Here is a 27866-nt window from a genome sequence, read left to right as displayed (position 1 = left end):
TAGTTTTCGCAGGGCACGCGGTGTAAAGAATATATTTTTAGGTAATTTTTTTACACCTTGGATTACATTATTGGAGTTTTAGTAAGGATTCCTTTTTTTTTTTTTCAAAAAATATTGTAGCTTGTCACTCGGATTTAATGTAGCTTTCAAACAGTGAAAGAATTTTTCAAATCGGTTCAGTAGTTTCAGAGCCTATTCAAAACAAACAAACAAATATTTCCTCTTTATAATATTAGTATTGATTGATTTTATTATAGAAAACTGAAATTTAAAAAAATGTACTCGGAGAATCGAAGATTCTATTAACGCTATTTTAAATATAATGAGAACTGTATAATACTTATTTACGATACATTGTACTGAAGAGAAATTCCATGAGCATTATTAGAAAATTACGACACATGCACAGTTACTATAGTATCGAGAGCGGCACGTGCTGTAACTCGGTTAATGCCCACGCGCTCAATGCGGACGTGTCACTCTTGTTCCAGCGCTGGGAAATTTAATAAAGAAGAAATATGACACGCACGACTTATGAAACAATCTCGGTGCTCTTTACTAGGCGCGTATTCTTGAGTAGAGTTCAAGGAAAGTTAATATCTATACATTAATACGTGAAGCAAAAACTTTGTACCTACCCCTTTTTACGAAAATTATGCGGACGGAGGAAAATAAAATTTCCCACACTTATAGAGAATATAGAGAAGGAGTGCAGAATGCTAATATTTTTTCTTAAATTATGCATTAATAATACATTAAATCAATAAAAAAAACATTACACAGACTACCATGTATTTAAAACACACACGCATGCATAGGTACTATTTGTTTATTGTCAGACTTTTCTTATGGCTTATAGTCTGTAGTCAAATTGAGAATAGATTAAATATTGTTTGTCTTTATTAATATTTGTCTAAAGTGTAGTCTTGGCGAAATCTGTGATTATAGAAGTATTGATAATAGAATCATAATAGTGTACAAACTTATAATTTCAATTACTTATAGTCGAATTTCGACTACCTGCAGGCCACTAGTTAATAGTAAATAGTAAATGTAGTCGTTGGGAGTTCGGCTCGACGATTCCGGTAGTAGATTCATTCGCGAAGCAATTGCTGCTGAGTTGTTAGGTCTCCTTCGGAGGCGCTCGGGCAGTTGTTAGCAAATCCCACCTCTCCTGGCTGAGCCTTTGCTCGCCCACATGTCCTGGTGAAACTGGAAAGGCCTCCGGGCCACCAGTAATCTTTCAATCATAAAAAAATAAAAAAAACGATTCCGCTGGCGTCGTGCTTGGGGGAAACCGCGCGTCTGGTTACCTACTCTGACCCGAGTTCCGTCTATGGCAGGAAGAGACGCCGGCAGAGAATGATGTTGCCACCACTATGAGCCCTACCACCAGGAACGTGAATTGAACCTTGACTATATAATAATGTTGTTACTAACCGCTCGATCAAAGAGGCGATCATCAATCAAACGCGTTACAATGCGTTCGGTTCTAAAAAACATTAGTCGAATATAAAAATATCCGACCTCGATTCTTTTTTTATTCTATTTTTATTTTTTTATATGTAATAATATAATTATGCGCTAGATAAATAAAGCTTTTCGCCGAAATACTAAGCTGTTTAATTATTTTTATTCTATTTATTTAGGCACACAATACACTTTACACACTAAAAAAGAAAAGATACACAATAAATAACAACAACTAATCAGGACAAATTTGCTAAGTACACAATGCTCATTACAGCTATAGGACAAGACAGCACGATAACGTAAACCAATCCAACTTTTAGTGTAGGGAAGTAACAATAAATTATAATCACAAAGGAAATCACATTAAACAATTACACCTAATCAACTATTAACATGGAGGATGCCCTTGATCATTTTTGTATACATCGCTAATTTAAACGTTAAAATTCTATTTAATTAGTACGACACTTGAGTGATACTTCACAACTAACTTCTGTGCTTCGCTTCAGGTGATCCGTTTATTGTTTCAAGAACCAGCGATCAGCAACCCGTGGTTCACTTTTATTTTTTGCACTTAATAGTTCATTGACATTTCGTACTTCGCTATGGCAAAGAGATGTGATTTAATGTTGGCAAAGTTTAGTTAGTTCATTGACATTTCGCCATGGCACGGCAAAGTAATGTGATTGAAAGTTCGCAAATTCTCTTCGCAATTCTTTTCTGTTTATGGTAATTTCTAATATACAATGTGTTTTATAGTTTCAAATTTTAATTATCCGACCCAGACTACGGGCCAATGTACAGTCGACGTCTTCCTGAACACGTCTTGTTTCTCGTCAAACCCGTCGCTTGCGACGAAGGGCTCGGCGAGTAAATTAATCCGGTGGTAGATTCTGCGAAGCCCGGCCCTTGCTAGGGTTCGTGTTAGCTACGTCATCAGGTTAGAGCTCCGTGAACTTTTTTTTTTTGTTGCCCTTGTGGCAAACGAGCATACGGCCCACCTGATGGTGAGTGGTTACCGTCGCCCATGGACTTCAGCAATGCCAGGGGCAGAGCCAAGCCGCTGCCTACCGCTAAACTCACCTACTAGCCCTGTGACGCTGATATGGTCTGTCTAGACCATCAGCTTAGGTAAGAAAAACACAAAAAAAAACATGTCTTGTCGGATCCTCCCGGTCCAACCTCGGTGTTTTTAAAATATTTTTATCTACTTGCCTACAATGTAATGCCCTTCATTTAGGGTAGGTTTTGCTTTGCTGAGACCATTGCTAATATCCATGGGTGATGCTAGCTTCCGATCTGTGTGGTTCGGCCGTAAGTCCTGCCGTAAATGTTGCCTTCCGCAATAAAAACTGAAAGTTTTCAGTTTTGGCTAATTGAAATCAAAATATTTCAGAAAACTGAAAGTACGATTTAAATCGCAGACAACTATTGTTTTTCAAATTAAAAAATATACGAATTAGACCATATAGTTATCTTTTTTTAAACTAAAAAGACACGAAAACCCATATAAAATTTACAAAATCCATTCAAAACGGTTTCGACTTCACTTTGGTTGATAACTAAATTGCAAAATAGCCAATTATTAAGACATTACGTACTGAATATGCTCTGATTGAAATTATGATTGATGCGTGGAAGTTCAAGACGAATTTGAACCGTGTTTTAAATTATAATCAGGTTGTTTCGTGTAATTTAAACGAGCGTGGGTTTTAATCTATTTTCGCTGTGCAGAACATGATTCAATTAAATAACAAATGGCTTCTTTTTCTTCATAGTAAATTTGGTAGATGTAGAATTTATTGATCAATCAAATTGTTCGGTATCTTTTGTTGAAAGAAGACGAAGCACGCTTTAAGCAGAATTTTGTTTTTTTTGTTTTTATGGCTTAGATGGGTGGACGAGCTCACAGCCCACCTGGTGTTAAGTGGTTACTGGAGCCCATAGACATCTACAACGTAAATACGCCACTCACCTTGAGATATAAGTTCTAAAATCTCAGTATAGTTACAACGGATGCCCCACCCTTCAAACCGAAACGCATTACTACTTCACGGCAGAAATAGGCAGGGTGGTGGTACCTACCCGCCCGGACTCACAAAAGGTCCTACCACCAGTAAATCATACATCAGAAATCATACAGCACCCGGTTTTCTCATATCAGGTGTTGCGATTAATGGAATACGGTTTCCACAATTGAGGAGTTCGAGGGATTGAAAGTTGGAGCCGCCACTATACAGTATAATTGAGATTTAGACCTCGTGTCTTAAGGTATGTGGCGGTATTCACGATGTGGTATCCGTAGACGTGGTAGACGTTGAAAACGAGGTGTTTTTATTCCTACCTAAGCTGGTAGCCTTTAGAGGATATGTCAGCGTAACCGAGCGAGTAGGTGAACTCACGGGGCTCTAGACTTTTTTTTTCTTTATCGCTTGGGAATCCATTTATGGATACCCGGTCGAGGGGAGTAACGGACCGGCCTATGTCGGACTCCGGTGTCTCCAGAGCGAAAGAGGGGGAGAAGAGAAGAACTGAGGTCCTCCACCTCCCCCAATTTCTCACCGGACACTACGCCTTGGAAAGGCGCGCGAGGCAAATGACCCCGCAGAACCGACTACCGATTGAACCCCCATCGAGCTCCACCACATCAGCTACACGAAACCTACGGTACCGTAGTGCGCGCCGAAAGGCCCGCCTTCGCCGGTTCATCCCCGGGAAAATCCCGAAGGACGTCGTCTTAGGAGACACCGTGAGCGGCGCATAGGAGCCTTTCACGCTCATCAGCCTCACGAAGCGCCATGACCAAGTCGCAGAACCCGGCCATGGCCTCCCACAAACTCCGATCCTCTACCATACGGGCGACGAAAGCCCGCAAAGAGAGGTCCTGCACGGGCCTCTAGCCTGAGGACGTTGCTAACACGACCCACTGAGAAGATCCGGCGAGAAACTCAGTGGGCTAAGATGGTACAATTCTGCAACCATTTCCAAAGAAAAAAAACTAACATCTTTAATGCAAAGGACTTAACGAGTTCTGATCGTGATGTCGCTTCAGTTACACTATGAGTAACATGATTTGACCTGTTAGTTCTTGAGTTGAAATTATTTTACTATAAACATGCTCTTAACAATCACATACTAATATTACATAAATTAACAAAAAAATCTTTCCCTATGGCACGTTTGCAATAGGTATACGGAGGTACAGCCCTTTTTTTTTTTTTTTTTTCCACAGGAGAAAATCGCCGGATCCCCACCCGCGCGGCAGGTGGGGTATGTGGGAGTTGAACCCTCGGACCGGGCCGGAGCCCAGTCGGGGCTATTGAAACGGCGGGACAGGGTTGTCGCAGAGCACATTACATCCATCCCACCGTCCAACGGACGCCGGACCGGTGGCCACCAGCGACACGACCACCGGTTCCCTCGTTCAGCGGGCCGAGAGCCCGCTTTGATGGCGCCGCGTTACACCTTCCCCCAGAGCGGTCGGGGGAACGCGGTCTACCATCACCCGGCTTCCTATTGCGGGTGAGCGTGCCAAGCACGCCACCCCACGTCTGGGTCTCTCCCCGCACAAAACGGGTGGGACCCCTAGCTCTTAGGGGGCCAGGTCACGGATACGACCCCGGTCCCGACCCCCTGCTCGGCGGCGGCGGGTTTCTGCGTAGTGAGGAGAGCTTTCCCTCACTCGCCCCGTCGCCTCCTTCTGCGAGATGGTGCACTCGCAGAAGTCGAGCATAGCCTTCCACGACTCATCGCTGCCAAGCATCGACGCCACGACGCCAGGCAGCGACAAGTCAGGTCCTATCTTTGCGACCAGGACACGGCGCTGCACCTCCCACGCGGGGCAGACAGCGAGCGTATGCTCCGCCGTGTCCAGGTCGTGTCCACAATGGTGACACCTCGTCGTCGGCTCAGCCCCTATCCGGCGCAGGTACTTCCCGAAGCATCCGTGCCCGGTCAGCACCTGCACCAGACGAAAGGTGAGACGTCCTTCGCCACGATTCACCCAGTCATCAAAGACCGGGTAAACCGCCTCGACGGTCCGTAGCCCCCACGTGGCGTTGGCCAATCGCCTCGACCACGATTCGAGCACGGACCGCCGAGAATGGGCCTTCCGCGCCCGCAGCTCACTTTCGGGGAGACGCGCCACGCCCCGAGCACGAAGCTCGCTGCGCCACCGATAGTCGGCAGCGAGCGACTCCGCCTCCAGCTCCCATGGCGGCGTCCCCGCCAAAACACACGCCGCCTCGAAGGAGACGGTGCGATATCCGCGAATGACCCTGATGGCAACGGTGCGCTGCGGCCGGCGCAGGAACCGAGCCATAGTGGCCCGGTTACGCGGCTCAGCCCACACAGGTGCACCGTACAGGGCCATCGATCGCACCACCCCCGCGTAGAGGCGGCGCACAACCTGATTCGGTCCCCCAATATTCGGGAGCAGCCGGCTCAAAGAACCGGCCGTCCTCATCAATCGGGGGACCAGCCCCGCAAAGTGAGCACGAAAAGCCCACCGGCTGTCCAACACGAGGCCGAGGTACTTCAACTGCACCCCGACCCCTATCCGGACGCCTCCAACCACGATGTGGGTGTCAACGGGTGGCGCCCTCCGCGGCCCGTGAAACCACAGAGCCTCGGATTTACTGAGCGCCACGTCGAGACCCAGCCTCCTTATCCTTCCGACGACGAGGGCCACTCCCGCTGTGGCGAGACGGGCAGACTCCCTATAATCATCCCCCCGGGCCACGACCAACGTGTCGTCCGCGTAACAAATAACGCGGAGGCCCGGGAGGAGGGCGCCCCTCAGCACCCAGTCGTACCCGATATTCCACAAGAGGGGGCCGAGAACCGACCCCTGTGGAACACCACGCACGACCGGAAAACGATGAAGGGTCCCACCGTACCCGGTACATACGACCGACCTGGCCCCCAGATAGGACCCAACCAGCCGGCGGAGGTAGAGGGGCACTCCATGCCTCTCCAGTGCTCCCCCTATCACGGTCCAGGGCAGAGTGTTAAATGCGTTGGCGATGTCAAGAGACACCGCCAGCGCCACCCCACCCCGAGAAACGGCCTCGTCCGAGAGGGACCGCACGCGAAGAATTGCATCCACGGTCGAACGGCCCTCCCGGAAGCCGTACTGCTCCGCCGACAGGTCAGGCCCCACCCCGACCAGGTGCCGAACGATGCGGGCAGCCAGAATACGTTCCAGCAATTTTCCCGCCTCGTCCAGCAGCACGATAGGACGATACCCGGCGGCTGTATCCACCGGGCGCCCCTCCTTCCTCAACAACACAAGTCTACCCGTCCGCCAGAGCGACGGAAACCGTCCCGACTCCAAGCAGCCATTATATAGCTCAAGGAGCCGGTCCCCCAGGGCACCGAGGGCCAAGGCCAATACCCGGCCGTGGACTCCGTCCGGGCCGGGGGCCGTGTCTTTCGCAGTCATCTTGACAACGGCCACCCGGAGCTCTGCCTCGGTAATACGGGGCACCTCAGCAGGAGCTTGGCCGTCGACGGTGTCAGACGGCCCGCCCATAGCGGGAGGGACAAAACCCTCCCGCTCCCGCGGGAACAACGCCGAAACGATGTCCCGCAGCTGCTGGGGCTGGAGACGCTCAGTCATAGAGGGGGCCCACGGGCGTAACTTGCCGCGTACCAATTTGTATGGGCTCCCCCACGGATCCGCTTCGAGCGCCTCCAAGAGTCTCTCCATGTTCTGCTCCTTGGCCCGCCTGATGGCCAGCCGCAGGGCGTCCTTCGCAGCGCGATATTCGCGGTGCAGCCGAGCTTCCTCCTCCGCGAACGCGACGGGCTCGTCGCGCCGCAGGCGGCGGCGACGGCGGTGTCTAGTGCACTGGCGGCTCGCCCGAATGGAGACCGCACGCAGTCTTGCAATTTCGGGCGATCACCAGGGCGACTGTCGCCGTCCAGAGTGCCGAGAGCCGACCCGGAACCATTCGGCCTCGGTTTCCACATCGATAGGTTGTGGGCGCGTGGGCGCCCACGCCGCCACCATAGAGGCCTCCACCAGGAGCTCCCTGTTCAGGAGCTTCAGTGCCCACCTAGGGAATGACCGGGATGCACTCTGCGGGGGGTCAACCCCGCGGGCACCTGCAGCCGGTGAGGTACAGCCCTAGGAGCGTTGACCAACAGGTGGCCGGTGGAAAAACTCAAGCCAAATCCCTATGCAGCATGATCAGAGAGCATGCATCCAGGAATGAGAAGAAACAGAATCGTCTGCCGATCGGAGCGCTTTCGATGACAGTTCTCATTACGTATCTCTTCTATTTCAGAAAAACTAAAAACACAAAAGATGACAGCGTTGTGCCTACAGCAATTACACAAGAAAATATTTATTTCCTTGTACAGTTTTCATATTAATAGAGTAGTGATTTATTGATTATCACTCATAAATTCAATGTAGGACGCATATAAATTAATCAAAACTTTTTTACTTCGATTAACAAATACAGATTATTATAAAGAATATTTTATGCAAATTACGTTCGACACACTTACGCACTTGTCATATGAAATGTTAACGTTGAACAACGCAATGAGTAAAATAACAGATTAACTGTTATAGTAATTGGTTTCGTTAACAGGGAAACGGACGTCTGGGAAAACGGATGTGTATCTACATCACTAAATAAACGTTTCAAGTGATACGGAAGATTCTTTTGACGAATACATTGAACTAATGGGGTATTGTCTTCAAAAAGGAACGTTCTCGTGAATGACTCCGCGGAATCACGCCGTCTGGACAGTGGAGTAACTATTTTTTTTATAGACTTTTAGTTTTACAGAAATATAATTTTACTCAAATTATATTCTACACTACGTCTTTTTGGTAGCCTAACAAAATTTGTTTTATATTATTTGCGACGTATAAGCGTTGTTATTTATACCAAATCTACTAAATTAGCAGATTTTTTGTTGTTGAGTTAAAACGTTTCTTTGTATGAAATTATGTCGTTAAATTTTTTTTTGCTGAATAAAAACATTCGAGATAGGCAAACGGGTTCCTCGCCAATCATGCCCCAGAAGTCTTAATTTAAATACTAAATTGTATAATTGTTATTTAGTTTTTTTTTTTTTATAAATTACGGCCGGTAAATCGTTTCTTTACGCAACAGTCAATAAGTTTTTATTTATAAAAATAACAGCTTGGACATATTCCATACTAACACGTTAATGAAATAAATAATTATTAGTCTACTAGTGCTAGTTTAGCATCGTTAAAATGCGAACGTGTAAACTGTATTTCGCGCACGTGTAACTATTTTTATTACACTTTGCATACAATTAAGACACTTTCGTACGTTTGACACTGTCACACAATGCAAGCACATAAAATACGTTAGTATTTTTAATGAATGAATTTATTTTAACGACACAAAATAGCGTTTAAGTGAAGGCCGTCGGAACAATTAATCTAACTACAATCTCTGGCAATATGAGGAGTAATTCACAAGAAGACACCATTAAACAAGATTGACACAGTTCATTAAGAGCTTCTCCTCAATGGAGCGAGCGACCTCGGGAGCTAATATAGTACAATACTATTAATTTTAGTCACTTGCCACTCAGACCACACGCGGTAATGGTGAAAAGTCAAGCAACTAGTTCAGCGACGTTCATGTTTCATTAGAGATATGCGTTTTAAATTGCAGACGAATTGAAGGAAGCCCTCTGCGGATTCAACGCAACTATGTATATTAAAATAAAATTATAAATGATAAACGTATGTTTATTTCAGTTTCAATTGAATTTTTGATGAAATATTTTCGTTTTGCTTACTTCAAAGAAGGTTTTAATTTTTATTTATATTAGTAGTATGAAGAAATGGACTTGTGGAAAAATTGAGTTTGTTCCAATAAATTCCACTGCGATTCATTGACTAATAGTAAATGGTTTTACATTCTCAAAATACTAGTGGCTTTTTTTTTGCTTAGATTGGTGGACGAGGTCATAGCCCACCTGGTGTTAAGTGGTACTGGAGCCTATAAGTTCCAAAGTCTCAGTATAGTTACAACGGTAGCCCCACCCTTCAAACCGAAACGCATTACTGCTTCACGGCAGAAATAGGCGGGGCGGTGGTATCTACCAGTGCGGACTCACAAGAGGTCCTACCACCAGTAATAAGTTTTTTTTCCTATTTATTCGCTGGTGGCCTAAGGCCTATTCCATTTTCTCGCGGACGGGTAGGTGAGTTCACGGACTCAACCTGACAGAATTTGCTACATTAGCCCTAGGAAGAGCAGTGCTTCGCAGAATCCACTGAATCGGAATTGCGTCCCACTGAGAAGACCCAGCGAGAAACTTAGAAAGCTGTCTCTATGAGACTAGATGCATTTAACGCAAAACCAAAAATATGTACAATGCCTAAGATATAAAGTTTATATTACATAAAATGTACAATACACCCTCTTCTAAAATATCTATTATTTTAGAAGAGGGTGTATTGTTAGCTAGCACGGATGGGTACCTGCACCCTGCCTTATTCTGTCGCGTGCAATTATCCGTTCCAGTTTGAAGGATACGACACTCGTTATACAATAGGACAGAGGCTTCAACCGCAAATTTTAAGGTCAATTGCGACACTGACGTTATTTTATTTAAGGGATCTGATGGGCTTCATGTTACATTTATTCCTACATACTACACATCTCTATTTCATTCTATCTACACATTTACATTTTAATCTAAATCGTATTCCGTGCAGTCTCAACGAATTTCAGAGACGCATTAAGAAAGCTCTCTAAGTTTATATGCTTAAGCGTATATTAGTATCGATAATTCTAGAAGATTTCGATCCTACGTCTTAATATGGCGCCTATCAACTCTAGTAGATACTTAAGACCAAGCGGACGGCGAGAGCATTCAAAAATCGAATAGTCATTTTAATATACCTAATTGCGTAGCGTATATGAGCCATGTCCGTTTTTACGAAATCGCTTTGAACGCACAGCTCTTTAAAATTATTGCTTTTAAATAACATAAATTCTATGTTAAACAATGTAAATGGTCTAAACGGCTCACGAATTTGTCTTTGTCTTACAGAAATTAACATAAACAGGATACGAGCCGTAAATCCACAACCTTATCAATCGACCTTCAACCAGTTCACCTTCGTGGGTCATGATCACGTTTTTGCTCAATGATTTTGACCGAGAAACCTGAATTAAGGGAGTTAAGGAACAAATTTAAACTAAAACTATAATGTCCGCAACTGATTTATCACTGTTTTTTTTAATGCGTAATGGAACTTTATTCGACTAATGAAAAAATAATGCTTAATCGTCACAAAATCAGACATTTTCAGTCAACCAAAAGTATTTTACGCAATGAAAGAATCACTAATGTGTCATAGCGGTTTGTTTACGATATGTCTGAGCATGCTTCACATTGTTATAAGTCTGTCAAAATCGAACAACAATGATTGCTGTAGCCATCTATTGACGAATAGCGAGAACTTCGTTGCGAACCTAATAATACTAACTAATACTTTTGTAACACGCTTTTATTAGTTTGCTATGAATATACTTTTTTATGTAAAAAGATCCCGTCTTTGAACGTGATTTTCACCAACTTCACGACGTATTATTAACTGAAAATTTACACGCACATCAAGTTCCGATGACATCTACCCTCCATACGATGACAATAAAATAGTTTTATACCTTCGCTCTAATATCCGGACCAGTATTAATGCGATAAAAGAAATATGAAATTAATTGTCAGTTCGGTTAGCCTTTTAAACGCTTTTTTTAAAGATTTTGAACTACATACATTTTTCTTTTATTCCCTAAGCTTGTTTGGAGGTTGGCATATTTCAATGAATTATCTGTCTGTTTATAAACGCTAAACTCAACAATGACCGAATCAATTTGTACGATCTGTGAAAAGTGGCCTTCAGTAGCTTTGAGCACACGGGTATTGTGTGTTTCACTCGAATTTATTTGCTAATAAAACGCTTTGCAATTTTAGAAAGGGCGCGTGAAATGGCTACTGCATGTTCGTGTGAGATAAGCCTCTTTTTAGTGGCAGGCGTCACCCACATATCAAGTATACTGGTGATAAGGCGTCCCCACGGGTAGGTACCATCGCCCACCCTATTTCTGCTGCGAAGCAGTATTGAAATCTGGTTTAAAGGGTGAGAAAGCTGTTACTATCCAATTGAAATTTAGATCCCATATCTCAAAGTGGTTTGGTGGCATTCCGCTAATTATGCCTTTTTAACACCAGGTGGGCTATTAGTTTGGTCAACCATCTCAGCAATAATAATAAAACCAAACTGATTTTTTTTACCACACTTCCATTTGCTTGCTCTTTTATATACAAGTGGTTTTTATTTATTTATTAAATTTAAACTAATTTTGAGTACTATTTTGCATAAATTTTAAGCGTGGCTCAGAATCAGACATTAATACAAGGAAATACGGTAAAGGAAAGTTGAAGAGAGGCTGGTTAACTTTTTTTTTTAAACGTGACGATTCAATCCTTTTCCTGATATTTAATGGATTAGTTTGTAATAGACAATTTTAACGCAAAATACAATTGAATAAATATTCAACGTTACACAAGTTCAAGCCAAAATATTTTCTTCTACACACGAACGTATTTACGAGGAACATCTCGAATACTAAGTATTTTTCAAAAATATTCGGATTCTCATAGATGGCTGTCGAGCACGGACCCCTTGGTACAGTACTTCAGGTCAATAACCGCTTGACGAATGAAGTGATCGAATTGCTATAGTCTTATCGCTGGAAGGACAATTGTTAGGTAGACAAGTATCGTGGGATAATTACACTACACGGGAAGCACTAAACATTAACAGAAATGTTTATCTAGAAATCTACAGTGCTATTCCGAATTCGTGTAGTACTTATTTAGGAAATGTAAATATTACGTCATCAGCCTGAGCTACGATATTTTAAGTAAATAAAAGATTCTAGATTTGGTCATTATTGTGAGTGTATTCTAATAAACAAATACACACTGCTACAAGCTATACAAATGTATTCTACTGTTTCTTCCTTTTAATGAGACTAGAGGAAACATCCGGTCATCGTTCTCGTCGAACCTGTCGCTGGCGACGAAGGGTTCGGCGAGTAAATGAACCCACAGACACAGCCCACTAAGTTTACCGCCGAATCTTCTCAGTGGGTCGCGTTTCCGATCCGGTGGTAGATTCTATGAAGCACGGCTCTTGCTAGGGTTCGCGTTAGCAACATCGTCAGGTTTGAGCCCCGTGAGCTCACCTACTATGGTTACGCTGATATGGTCTCTCTAGACCATCAGCTTAGGTAGCAAAAAGACAAAAAAAGGAAACATTTAGAAACCACACGATCTACGACATCCATCGCTATAGTGTCCATTTGGTTATTGTCTATAACCTGAGATATTGAAAAAAAAAGACCGTGTCGTTGTTTAGTCCCTTAAATCATTGACGTCTATCGGCGCTAATATAACGGAAGCCCGTCTGAACGTAGCTGGGATAGCCTCTTAGGCTACCGGTGAATAGGTACGGAAAAAATTAAGGGTAGTACTAAACTTCGACGAATGCTCTTGGAACAAGCATATCTGAGGAGTATAATCACTATCCCTAAAGAAAAATCTAGAAAAATGTAATATATTTGCTTTTTCTCAAATTGCTATTACGAATTATTCTATTTTTTTTTAACGATACCAACATGTTTTGTTTTAAACAAAATATAAAATTATGTATCAAGCCCTAAGCCATCTATATTTTTTAATAAGACCCTCAAAAATACAAATGGTCAGAAACTGAATTGGTGATAACTATATTCTTAAATCATAGATTTAGACAGTTTGCATGTTAGCATCATTTGCTGGTAATTTATAATAATATAAAGCAGTTAAAATTCATTACAATGCAAAAAAATATTAAAAATTTTAAACAAAAACTCTTCATCGAAATATGTAGGTACTATAAAAGGAAATCAACTAAATTATAACTAAGCAAGGAAATAAACATAATGTCTATAATTAACATAAAATTTAAGCTTCATTTATTGTTAACTAGATATGTAAACGCGATAATAAAAGTGTTTTGAAACATAATACTGTTTAGAAAAATCAATCGAACAGAAACAAAAAGATAAACGAAACAAACATTGAGACCTTCATTTATGATTACAAGCCATAAGCCGACTAGGTCTGGTCTAGATTTAGGTCAGCTGCTATATTAAAATTATAATAGATTATTCGTAATATGTTATTGAACGGTTTACATTAGCGGTGGTTCTTCGATACCACAAATGTACTGTGTTATAAACAATTGACTGAATCATATAATATCCTATAGTAATTGTGTAAAATTAATTACGATTAATCCTAACGTTTTTATATGCCTTCCTATGATTTTAATGAGGTCGTCACCAAATTATCATTCCTTAAATTTGATGAGGTAGAAAAAACAAAAACATCCGTGTCTTTTATTCTTTTCTTTAGGATTGAAGGATTACTGGTGGCCCGGAGGGGTGGGATTTGCTAACAGCTGCCCGAGCGCCTCCGAAGGAGACCTAACAACTCAAGAGCAACTACTTCGCGAATGAATCTACCGGATCGATTGTGCCAAAATATTTTACAAGCGCACCACTGCACTAATTTCTCGAACTGAAGTGACAGTTTTAAAAACTCTTATTTCCTTGGTTAATTAATTGATTCATTTTTATTTAAACTAGTGGTCCCTTGGTAGTCGAAATTCGACTATAATTAATTGAAATTATATTATAAGTTTGTACATTATTATGATTCTATTGTCAAAGACTATTATACTTCGAGATTTCACCAAGACTACACTTTAGACAAATATTAATAAAGACAAACAATATTATTCTATTGTCAATTTGACCACAGACTAAGGAATAACGAAAACAAATATCATGCATGCGTGCGTGTGTGTCTCAAATACATGGTAGTGTGTGTAATGTTTTTTTTATTGATTTAATGTATTTTTTATGCATAATTTAAGAAACTATTAACATTCTGCACTCCTGTATACTCTCTATAAGTGTGGGAAATTTCATGCTCCTCCGTCCGCGCAATTTACGTAAAAAGGGGTACAACGTTTTTGCTTCACGTATTATATATAAATATAGATATTCATTTCTACTCGTAGTAACAATTCAAATAGCAATTTCAATAAATAAACAAATAATGTTTCCTGAATTTATTGTCAAGTATTTGTTTTGTTCTCAGCACCTGAATGGCTCTCGAGCGTGTAGGATTCTAAAAGCATAGCTGTACTTACAAGTTAATGTGTAAAAACAAGACAAACGGCATGACATTCGCTTTATGTCATATCCATATTAAGATATTACACAGCCTAACCTCAGATTTTGATTTTGAGTTGTTATTGGTTAAATTAACTTTTCACGGAGGTCGTTGAACTAGCAACGATTAACGCAAGCGATTATTGTAGCACGTGAATGTGCAAAACAATTATTCACATTGATAAGGATTTTTTATCTTGACTATCAGATATTTGCAGACAAATATGTATGTGGATTTGTTGGAGCAATCACACTTCTGCGTTGAAGAGTAGTTTTTAATGAACTTAGCTACATGAAAGAAGTAGAAGAGTGACCACACAGCAGGAACAAGAATGACAGTCTTATATAATGATTGTCGAGACCAAATCTATACTAATATACAAATCTACAGTGGTTTTTACGGATGTTCCGTTATAACTACTGAACCATGCATCCGACTGACTTGAAACTTGGTATCCATGTAGAAAATACACGTACTTAATGGATAAGCTAATATTTATATGAGTGTTGGACTCCCTAATAATAATGACAATAAATAATAATGTTAATTTTAAATGCCCAGCGAAGCGGGCGAGTACGTCTAGTTACCTATAGGTTTGTATCTCCAAACATTTTTACGAAGCTCTTGCGAATGGTTTGTGCTGACAAATAACCGATAGCAGTTTATTCATTACATAATTCTTAGGGTTAAAATATAGTCCAATTATTGCCACTCCCTAAAGTTTCAATACTTTCTTATGTCTTAATGTAGCTGATAAGCCAAAATCGCTTCACATCCTAGTAAAATTGTTCATATAAAATCTAATTGAAAGAAAGTTTGTTGAAGTTTTAAACACGCTAAATAGGTATGATAACAGTTTTAAATGAATACATCAAAGTATCCGTAATCACGGTAAAATTATCTTTGGTCTATATAGATATTAGTACTTTATTGTTTCCGTTTTAAGTATTGATGGAAATTATGAGTATTTTACTTGTGACTTCTATGTGGCTGACAGTTCCAACCATGTCAAAATTAGAATAAATTGGAGGAATGAACTACTAATAGAATAATACATTATTATAAGTAAACTTCATTAATGTAATTTAAAAATACATTACTATGATTGGTTTACAATATTTAAGAGCAATTCCTATTAATACTAACAGCAGTAAAGAGGAATAAAATTTGATATTATTATCCTTTCGCTATTTGAAAATTTAAATTTCGAGTGTTTCTGATAATAAAATGCATATCGTACAACCAAAAAAAGGTTGAAGTAAAAAAAAACCTCAAAAGAAGAAATAGAAAAAGTCGTCTCTTTGGCACGTTGCAATGGATATGCTATTGTTGATATAACCCAAGGAGGTTTGACGTCAGGCAGACGGCCGGTCGTAAAACTCATGCCAAATCCCTATGCAGCATGATATGAGGCCTGACATGCTACGCTGACCTCATATAATATAGGATTAGGGCCAAAAGAAAAAAAAGAAGGTTGAAAGTTGGTTTAATATTTTTTTAAGTACGTTTTTTGAACTTTTTTAATCCAGTCTTAAACTTTTCTCATTACTTTTAACGTAATACTTGTAAAAACATTCATTAAACTCTTCATAGTAATGAGTGATATTTGTGATAAATATGTTTTATACTATGTGAGATCATGGTGTTTGTTGTTGGCAACATTTGTCAAATACATTGTACTTACCTTGCATAATGGCAGCTATGCTAATTAAAACGATTAACGCATGTTTATCAGCGTATCTGTCGCTACATGAAGTGCTTGGCACGATTCAATATTGATTGCGGTTATTTTAAGAGTTTACGTAGGCACATTCATGTTAAATATTTAGATAGTGTTGCCGCTGAATTTTGTATGGTTCGCGGAATACTGGCGATAAGTACTAGTAAAATTTCATGAGGAAATGAATGGAAAGTATTCGTTTTGTTTTACATCTTTGTCTAATACACCGTTTCATTGTAATATGAAACCAATTCGTTATTTAGCATAAGTTAGACAATGTTATGGGCATGCCAGCTCATAGACATCGTAATTTGAATGGCGCCACCTTCCTAAAAACTCAATTCCCAATTTTATTATAATAACAACATTATTTACTTCTAAACGTAAACGCATGACTGTAGAATGGCAGAAATTGACGCAATTGTAGTAATTAAAAAGTAGCGTAATTGTTTAATGTATATTGTGAATAAAATGATTTCCTTACATTACTTATAAGTTAGATTAGTTTTCTTTATGATGTTGTTTTGTCGTATAGATAGATGTAAGGAACATTGTGTACAAATTCAGCACTTTGTCTTGCTTAGTCGTGCGCACATGGCTTATGTTGCAAGCCAGATTTTGTTTCTTTTTACTTGTGTTTTTTAAGTATCTTTTTAGCTTGTGATGTGTATTGAGTGCCTAATGAATAAATAAAAATACAAACGTGTGGCACTCGGGAACTGACGCGGTAAAGCTATTGCATAGCATTTTTTATCAACTTATGCAATTATAATTAGACAATGATAATTTAATATTAAAACAATAATAAAACAAGACCATGCTAAATTAAATATTAATAAAACCAAAACCTTAACTGTCTCCTTCACACTCATAATCTAGATCGCGCGAGAGAGAGATGGGCAGAATTTCATGATGCGCATGCAGTGTGACGTCACGCCACGCGCTTATTCATAAACACTACACAAGCGCAACGTGTGAATGTGTTGAACGCGAGCTACATGGTAGGCGGAGTGAGGGGTGTATGGTTTTTTTCGTTACGGAATTTCATGATTCGGTCGCCGCGCTCAAGGCCCGCGATAAAAGCTATGCAATAGCTTAAAATTAAAAAATCATAGCTACCTACTACTACTTACTACCTACCCTTATAACACAAACATACGCTATACTATTAATTTGACGATTTTATAATTATTTTTGTATCTATGAAGCATCAAGTTGATTAGAAAAATATACATATGCTCTAGTACTTGAAACTGGCATCCGGAATACCATTACTCGATAGGAATAAGCCATTTGTCTTACTCATGCAAGCATTCCCGTAGTGATGAAAGACGAAAAGAAGATTTTTTTTTTTTTTTTAGTTTTCTTCTTTCCTATCAAGGAATGTCAGTCAATGTCTCGATAACCCTCAAACGCTATTTTACATTTATTTAATTAGACAATGCTTACCTTGGAATTTGTATTCGATACGGTACTCGTTCGTACACACATACAATGTTAAAGTATTATAACAATGCATAATATTTTACGATAAGCATTATAAAGTAATTTGTTCTTAACCTATAACATTGCATTTTATTGCTTAGATGGGTGGACGAGCTCACAGCCCACCTGGTGTTAAGTGGTTACTGGAGCCCATAGACATCCACAGCGTAAATGCGCCACCCACCTTGAGATACAAGTTCTAAGGTCTCATGTATAGTTACAACGGCTGCCTCACCCTTCAAACCGAAACGCATTACTGCTTCACGGCAGAAATAGGCAGGGTGGTGGTACCCACCCGCGCGGACTCACAAGAGGTCCTACCTGCAATATCACCTAAAATCAAATGGTTTTGTATAACAAAATTATGAGTTTTTGGATGAAAATAAACTTAAGCGCTACACGCGTGCGCCGTCATTTTATCAGATATTTATTTCTAATTAAATTTGTTTTAATAATTTATTGTTAGCCACATTAAATTATGGCTTTAAATGACTAACAAATGCTTAACATACTTGGTGCTTTTATAACACTGGCAATCCTTAGCTGAATACGGAAACACGAGCCAAACTATCCAAAAACCTAAAGATGCTGTCTATATCTTCTTTTTAATGTAAACATCATTAATAGACAGTTATTAACGCGATGAAAAATTTACAAAACTATACACTCGCATTTTAGACATCCGTGACTATAAAAATTAAAATGACGAAAATTATATAATCTACAACATAAAGTTTAAAACATTAAAACGTTAACGAATTTTAATCAATTATATTTTAAGATAATACTAAATAAATTATATTTATTTTAAAATTAAACGTACATAACCTTGCTACGTTTTACACTTCGCGCAGAATGTATCATCTTCGTCATTTATAAATAAAGCAACGCTAAGTTTAGACATAAAGTTTTCTTGTTTGGTCTTTATGTTGGCGGCAGTTGTAGCGTACGATCTCATAGTAAAATACGTAGTAAATCCTCTTTACATGGCAACTCATGGTCATTAATTTAAAATTTTATTAGACGTCAAGCCGTTCTGTTCTGAGTTTTGTTCGTTAATAGAAACTAGAGGTCCCACAGTAGTCGAAATTCGACTATATAATTAATTGGAATTGTAAGTTTGTACACTATTATGATTGTATTTATACTTGTATAATCACAAATTTCGCCAAGGCTACACTATAAAAAAATATTAATAAAGACAAACAATATTTAATCTATTCTCAATTTGACCACAAACGTCAAGAACAAAAGTTTGACAATAAATAAATAGTATGCGTGCGTGTGTGCGTCAAATACACGGTAGTGTGTGTAATGTTTTCTTTATTGATTTAATGTATCTTTTATGCATAATGTAAAAAAATATTAGCATTGTGCACTTCTTCTCTATATTCTCTATAAGTGTAGAAAATTTCATACTCCCCCGTCCGCGAAATTTACGTAAAAAGGGATACAAAGTTTTTGCTTCACGTATTAATATATAGATGAATCGTCGAATAAACTTGGTCTTCTCAACTGAATTCTGCAGGTGTAACGCTAAGATTGATTTTCGTAAACAAACAACGGTGAAAGCTCAAGAACGAATTGATTCAATGCCAAATTTACCACGAAACAAAATTACTCGGAAATCACTAGGCAACCAAAACATGCATATACTCCATTAATCTTGTTTTCACTGGTTCTCAGAAAATTCGAGTTTATTTCGGGTGTATTATGAAAATCAGGTTATTAGTAATGGTTTTTATTTTAAACTATTGAACTACGACTATATGAGTCACTGTTGACTAAAACATTCTAATGGATACACGATGCGACTACGCACGTTTAAATAGAAGATATGGAATCACGATTTGGGTGCGGTCTTCATCTAAACGTTCTATGCATTCCAGATACAAGTCTCATCAAACATACGAGTGTATGAATACAAGATATAAGTATATTTACTGCGCTGATGACGTCACGCGCCATTGACCCGCGCCTTGCCTGCGAATGCGTCTGCCGTGATAAGATATAAGGCATGGATATATACAATCCCATATTTTTATTTTAACATAATATCAGCAAGTAAACAATAAAACCCACAGCTTAAGCAAAACGTACTGTTTAGGTAGCATAAGTTTTTTAATATATTTTAACGTTAATGACCACATACAAATTCCATTAGGTACCTACCTATTTCTAATTTTATAGATACTTTTTGTACTGATGGTAGAGCGTGAATAGCTTGTAGTATCAATGCGACCAAACCTCACTGCAAAGTCGGCAGATGGAGTGTTAATTGCGTTCTCGTTGGGATATATAATAACGACATTTCTATATATTTGTCGTACATATCAAACCAAGATGCTTAGGCTACTGTAGATTCAAATATAAATACACAAAGTTGAACATTAAGACTTTTTTCTTATTAAAAATGTTAACCGCTGCAAATAAAATATAATGTCAGGGTAATAATCATCACGGTGTGATGATGATAAGAAAGATGCTTTGATAAATTTTTATTGAGATTTTTATGATTAAAAACATAACTGGACGTTGGCAACACTTCACTTATAGTTAAGCTGTCATGAACAGATTGAGTGCAAGATCGAGGTCACTAATTTGTTATAATTACAAAAAGTACTCAAAAAATCAGAAAAAATATACCTAATTTACCATCATTAATTAGGATAGATGTTGTTTTCATTTTTACATAGAGTTTTAAAATCTTTAGGCAAATCGAAAGCTCTTTCACCTCTCACGTGGCTTCGGATTACTCTGTTTACCACTTAATTTCATTTACTACATTTGTAGAATACATTTCCGACGTAATTATCTTCATTGTTTTCGAATTACAGTGACGATAACAAATATAAACATAGTTAATTATTTCGTTCTGTTATGATACCCTCTGGCTCCTAGCTTTGCTTCCAACATCACCCTTTCCGAATAGCATCAGTACTTCATCATCATCATCATCATCATCAACAGCCCACAGTCGTCCACTGCTGGACATAGGCCTCTCCCAATCCACACCACTGAGCCCGGTCTGCGGCTCTCCTCATCCACTTCTACTTAATGATCCTTTATTAGAGAACAATCCCCTCCCTATCCAGTCAGTCCTATTCCTAATTCCACACGGCACGGTTGCCGTCATTGACGTAAATCTTTATATGTCTATTTCATCAATAAAATCTTTTTTTTAAAAAGATCACTTCTCAATTCCGTAGAACGGTTCGTTTCACATACTTTATAGATCATAATATAATGTGTAATAATCAAAATAAGTGCTCATTATATTATTATGTCGTTTAATAATCGTTTTGATGTGAATAGCAGCTTAATTGCTTTCATGAAAAAGATGACGTGTAATATTTTCTTCGTTTTTCTTCGAATTTTAGCTCGACAGTTTTTATTTTGACCACGAAAACTGTAAAGTATTTGGAGACGTCTTCAATAATTTGATTACAATAAAAAATGCGAGCTTAAACAAAGAAGGTACTTTAATCTATACTAGCGACCCGCCCTCGCTTCGCTTCGGAAACTGTAATTTATTATTGATTTCTCGACTACTTAATGGATGTTATTATTCATATAAACTTTCCTCTTCAATCACTCTATCTATTAAAAAAACCGTATCAAAATACATTGCGTAGTTTTAAAGATTTAAGCATACATAGCGACAGACAGATATAGGGACAGAGAAAGCGACTTTGTTCTATACTATGTAGTGATGACGTGTTATTAATGTTATTAGTTTAAACCCGCAAAAATATAATTTGCGTAATTACTGGTGGTAGGACCTCTTATGAGTCCACACGGGTAGGTACCACAACCCTGCCTATTTCTGCCGTGAAGCAGTAATGCGTTTCGGTTTGAAGGGTGGGGCAGCCGTTGTAACTATACCTGAATTAGAACTTATGTCTCAAGGTGGGTGGCGCATTTACGTTGTAGATGTCTATGGGCTCCAGTAACTACTTAACACCAGTTGGGTTGTAACTCGTCTATCCATCTAATCAATACAAAAAAAATGTGAGATTTTTTTTAAATCATAAGTACAATAGTCGACTATGTTACGTTGTGAGTAATATTCAATCTCGGTAGATTGGTATCGCGTTAAATGATACTGTAAATACCGATTTGTTCAAGGTGTTAGACAAAGATCTTAATTTTTTACAGAAAGGTCTTATAATATCGTATATGAACATAAAAAATCAACTTTATGCCCCTTCGGAATAAGGTCGGAATTTTCATTAATGTCAATTCGTGTTTCCGCCAAAACCGAAATACGTGCTAATTATGTAATGATTGCAAACTAACAGCATTTAGAGGTTATAGATGAATACTTTGACTGTTTTGACATAATATAAATATTTGGTGGTAATAAGTACATTGTTTAAGCTGATTAACAAATTCCTATTTCGAAAAAGTTATTTGTTTTCCAATTTGGTTTCACATTATTGATTATAATCTAAAGATAACTGAAATTAAAATCAGTATGAATCCATCGCTATAGGTTTAACCACGGAATAGGGTTTAACGATGTTTCGAATAAAAATAATGTTGTAATTCGTAAAATCTTTAGTTTTATTCCTTACTAGCTGATCCGGCAGACTTCGTAGTGCCTCAATCGATAAATAAAAGACCTAAACTTTTGTATAAAATAAATTTAAAACAAACAAAAGGAATCCGTCCGACGGCAGACGCATCAAAGGGAAAACAAAATTGTTATTATTATTTAATTCCGAGAACTTTCGTATTTATCTACCTTTTAAACCTTCCCTGGACTTCCACAAATAATTCAAGACCAAAATTAGCCAAATCGGTCCAGCCGTTCTCGAGTTTTTGCGAGACTAACGAACAGCAATTCATTTTTATATATATAGGTATAGATATGGGTGAACGAGCTCAGGCCCCACCTGGCGTTAAGTGATTACCGGAGCCCAAACACATCAACGACGTCACCATGCACCTTGAGACATTAGTCCTAAGGCTGCTCCACTCTTCAATCCGAAACGTATTACTGCTTCGCGGCAGAAATAAGATGGGGTACCTATCCGTGCGGACTCACAAGACGCCCTACCACCACTAAATTAATTAGTAAGTGAAACGTATTAATTACTTTAATCAAATTATTATTCGTCTTTTTATTAATTGGTCACGGAAGGCCTAGTTTTAAGTGGTTACAGGAGTTTATGGACATCACGATATGAAGGCCGCTATTCACCATAAAATATGAGGTGGAAATGTGGAAGTCTCTATATTGTTTTGCGAAACGGTTGTCCCACCTGGCAAAGGGAGAATGCACAATTGCTTTGTAGCCAAAATAGGGTGATACCTACGCGTGCGGACATATAAAACCCTATTACCTACCAGTAATTATTATATGTTTATTTCAATGTTAATCATCGTTGAAGTTATTCGTCAAAATGTGTTAAATAGTTCGTAGAAAAAAAAATTGACACGGCTTGCGGGAATAGAACTGAGATAGTCGTGTATTTGATTTGAGTATACCGGGCGTATTATCCGTGAGGCCATGAAAATTCTTAATCTTTTAAAAATTTCCAATTGCATTTGATTTTATTTATTTATTACAATCATCAAAACGTTCCTAGCTGCCGTTAGCTCTATAAACTTTATTCCAAGATCACAAGTTCATAAATTATAATCGATAATCTTATCTTATACCTTTAAACGAGCAAATCTTGTATATTAATATATACCTATATAATCTGAATCTCGGAAACGGCTCCAACGATTTTCATAAAATTTAGTATACTGGGGATTTCGGGGGCGATAAATCGATCTAGCTACGATTTATTTTCAGAAAATGTTGGTTTATTCGTGTTTTCAATAATCAACTCTTCCCGACATCTATTGGCGAATATTAATACTATTTTTCTTAATTGAGGGCAACTAGCCGCTTTAAAGACACAACAAGATGGCGTTATCAAAAAAAAATCATCGGTCATCAACTAGTTATCGTAAAACATGACATTTAACTAATAAAAACAGTAGATCCCGTGAATGTGTGTACTCAAAGGTAGGCGAGTCGCGGCGAAACGTATTGTTGCAACCGCGAATAAAATCATATGTGGACTCGGAACAGTCGCAGTTATTTCGGGAAATCGTCTGGACCAGCTCCAAAAGATGGGGCATAATCAGAAGAACTCGTCCACTTTCCTCGTTCTGTCAATGACACACGTGTATACGACGTCGTCTCTTCTGTAACCCTCAGAATGGGTTTCGAAACGTAACATGATCGATTCAAAGAACTTTCTATTTATAAACGTACTGTACATTGGTGACGTATAGTCATAAGACGGGCGCGACATGAAATTTCGTGAAGCATTGTAATGATACGTATTCGAGAATCAGTGGGTGCCTACGCATACGATAGGTTTGCGTTGATCCGGAAAATTTCTGATAAACGAACCAAAATACTCCACTACACGGTTTTTTTTTCTGTTTCCATATAGCTGTTTTAGGTAGCGGCTTGGCCCCTGGCATTGCTGAAGTCCATGGGCGACGGTAACTCGTCCGCTTACACGGGCAATACAAAAAAGCTAAATTCTATAGACGTAGCATACACCACTTTGTATTAAGCAGTTAATAAATAAATAAATAAGCCTTTATTGCTGTTAGATTTTAACTTATTTAACTAAACATAAAATGATATCAATAAAGATAAGAAAATTATAAATTAAATGAAACTATAACATATTCTTGGCGTTCGGCTTATCTCTCCTTTTAATTAAGCCGTAATTAAAGTCCAAATGCCCCCCAACTTGAATGCTGGCCTCAAATAAAGACTGAAATCTCAGTTAGATTGGAATAACAACTGTCTTGTCCTACAAACGGGATCGCATAGACATCTTGCAGCAAAAATCGCAAGATCGATACAACCCGTACATAGTATGTGCGAACACCAGTATCAACAACAGGGCTTAGCGGGTAGGAATATGGGCGTTAATTGGAAAAATAGATTCCTATTTATCTATCTGTCAATCTTCCTATCTATTACTATCTATCCTATCCGATGCTACGAAAGCAGGACGGTGAAGTCAGCAGTACATCAAGGAGTTAGGGGTCGTATACACATAATTAATTACCGAATATATTAAGATATTCGGACCATAGCACCCCGTAAGCTATCAGAAACTATCATTTTCTTCAATCCCTGTTTTAATGCCCATTAGGGAAACACAGATTTTCTGACCCGAGCTAATAGGTCTGAGCTAATAAAACTCGAAATAGAACCAATATACATACATACTTGTAACATTAAATTTTATAAATTAATTTTATAATTAACATCGGTCGTGTAAATATTAGTGAATTGTGTAATAATAAGAAGATGACAAATGTCAGCGGTATATTTATACAAAAATATATTACAACTGGTGCTCGTCGACCATCGACCGCAATAATATTATAATTATCTAAAGCAGGGGTTCTCAAACTTATTTTGTCTACTGCCCACTTTGAGAATCAATTATTTTTTAGCGCCCCCATTTTTCCACCTACTTATTAAACACTATAGCGAGAGCTCAGTCGGTGTCTAAGAGTCCTCCTAGATGAAGTTACAAATCGCTTCCCAAGTCTCTACACAACGCCCTCATTTTTTCTGGGTCTCTTACCGCCCCCCTTACATGTACCTAGTATGTACACTTCCTAATTCTTCTTTTTTTTCACCGCATATTTATGCACTAGCGTTTGTCCGTGACTTCGTACGCGCTTTAAAATTAATTTCATAACATCTTTGACGAGGATATCTAAATGCAATGATATTTTTCAATTCAATTTTCATACTTCTAGTGCTTGTAGAATCTTGAATATTGTTAATTATGTTTATGTAAAGAATACGGTATAATATAGGTTTGTAGAGCTGGTAAATATGTAAAAGATACGTATATTCAGCGGCCGCTTTTGCATCGAGTTATTGTTTTTATTGGATTGGTCACAATGAGGTCTGGTCAGGGCCGATAATTCTCATTAGATTCATTATAGCTTATGAAGTTCTTTTATAACATACAATTTTATGAAAATAATAATATGCATTGTGTTTCCATCCGCAGTTTCGCCAGCCTGAACTACGCCTTATTGTTGGATGGAGACTCGTATTTTAAGATGAAACCTAGTTTTCTTTCTCAAGGTTCAATTTTTTCCGTACAGAATTTCGTCAAAATCGGTGTAGTAGTTGTAGTGACAGAGCTTTTTTCGTTTCTTGTAGTATTGGCTTGATTTTGGAAACCAAATTTTAATTGGTTGAATTATTTAAAAAAAACATACAAAGTTTATTCACTATTTATTTTATATATATAGATTATCTAAAGATTGTTCATTTAAATGAAAACATAAGCATGATCCTTGATAGAATATGCAAGTTAGATCATCACACAAAACCTGTCCGGTAGCCTTTAAGTACATAAAATGTGATATTCTTAAAAGAAAATGGACTTTACAGATTATTTGTTAGTGATATTTTGGCATCGTACCTATAGTTAATGCTAATTACCTTTGACATTGACCGTAGCTAAGTTTCTAAGTTATCTGTTGATTAACAAATAAAATGGTAAAGATGGTCGACTCATTGGGCATTCATTTATGCGGCCTGATTGCACAAAATACCGCGCGACGCATTTTTCGTCTTTGAATTCATTCGTCACGGTCAATCGTGATAATTTTATTAATACATAGGCAGTAGGCAGCGGCTTGGCTCTGCCCCTGGCATTGCTGAAATCCATGGGCGACGGTAACCACTCACCATCAGGTGGGCCGTATGCCCGTCTGCCTACAAAGGCAATAAAAAAAAAAAAAAAAAAAAACATAAATACTTTGGGACTCATTACAGATAAATGACGTAGCTAATAAATTTATTATTTTGTACGTTATGAAACAATTATCGAATAGGTACTGTTGCATCTCAAAAATGCACTAAGAACGATTACACAATGAAAATTGACCGAAAGTAATTTAATCCGATACGTGATACGTTGTGTCGGTGAGCTGCGTTTTATCTATTGATATTCAACAAAAATAAACATGTTTTTGTATTTTTTATTTACTTCGATCTCGAGCCAAGACTAAGATAAGAGTCTGTACGCAGATAGGGCTTGAAAGTTATTAACAGTACATCGGTTGATATAAACCAGAGCGACCTCTGCGTCGAACAGATTCGTTCCGCTACGATAAAGGGGTTCGTCACGCAGCGTAGCACATTATTCTGTTGCCATAGCTACTTCGGTGTAAAACAATTTAACTTTAAGTTCTGCCTACCTGTCCAAAAAAACGTTCTCTTGCGGCTGCCATGCTTTCAGTGCGCGATCCATCCGACTCGGCAGCATCTGAATCGTTAGCCTCCGTCTCGGCTCTTAGTTGTTCGTCTGAGGCACCAACTGCGGGTGGTTCATCGGCGGGTGGTGATGTTTGTGCTAAAGCCTCAGCCGGGGAAACGGCCGGAGCCGCTCGTTCGGATCCGTCCTCCGCCACTGTTAATGCCTTCTGAACAAACGCGTTGCCTTTCCCACTACCAACACCGTTGCTTTTCTTGCTTACACCTTTGAGTCCTTTTGATTTCTTCTTTTTGTTCTTTGGTTTATTAGGCGGGTTGCCCTCCTTGAAGCGTCCGCTGGCGCAGCACTGCACGTTACCCATTTCGAGAAGCGCGCATGTCGCGGAGTACACGGTCGGCGGGAGTCGGTTCGGTCGGTCGGTTGTCGTTCGAAGCGCGTCGGCGTCGGCGCCGACTCGCAGAATGAAAGCGGCGTGAGAGTCCTCGGCGTCGCGGCGCCGCCCACCCGCCTAGGTATTTTCGACAAACTTTGGAATCGCGCAAGCCGCCGATTACGCGGATGCCGTCGGCAAAGGATCGCACCCGAAAGCCGAATCGCGTACCGGCCGCGCT

At 39.2% G+C, this 27866-nt stretch overlaps 1 protein-coding gene across 4 annotated transcripts in view; it reads right to left on the bottom strand.

The window, feature by feature from the left end:
- Window positions 1-27866, bottom strand: part of Sarm (sterile alpha and armadillo motif) — a 96670-nt gene that overhangs the window by 62443 nt on the left and 6361 nt on the right. Inside the window, exon 1 of one of the 4 annotated variants that reach the window (XM_028182117.2) lies at window positions 27239-27845. The exons of 2 other annotated variants lie outside the window; for them this stretch is intronic. In XM_028182117.2, coding sequence (XP_028037918.2) covers window positions 27239-27616 — 378 coding nt within the window. In that variant the 5' untranslated portion in view covers window positions 27617-27845. Of the gene's footprint in view, window positions 1-27238; window positions 27846-27866 lie in introns of those variants that run through there. One more of the 4 variants, XM_028182116.2, reaches the window with a different exon arrangement.

Source organism: Bombyx mandarina, chromosome 10 (assembly GCF_030267445.1).
Source record: "Bombyx mandarina strain Sakado chromosome 10, ASM3026744v2".
NCBI lineage: Eukaryota > Metazoa > Arthropoda > Insecta > Lepidoptera > Bombycidae > Bombyx > Bombyx mandarina.
Note: the sequence above shows the minus strand (reverse complement) of the source record. Positions and strands in the feature narration are given on the sequence as shown.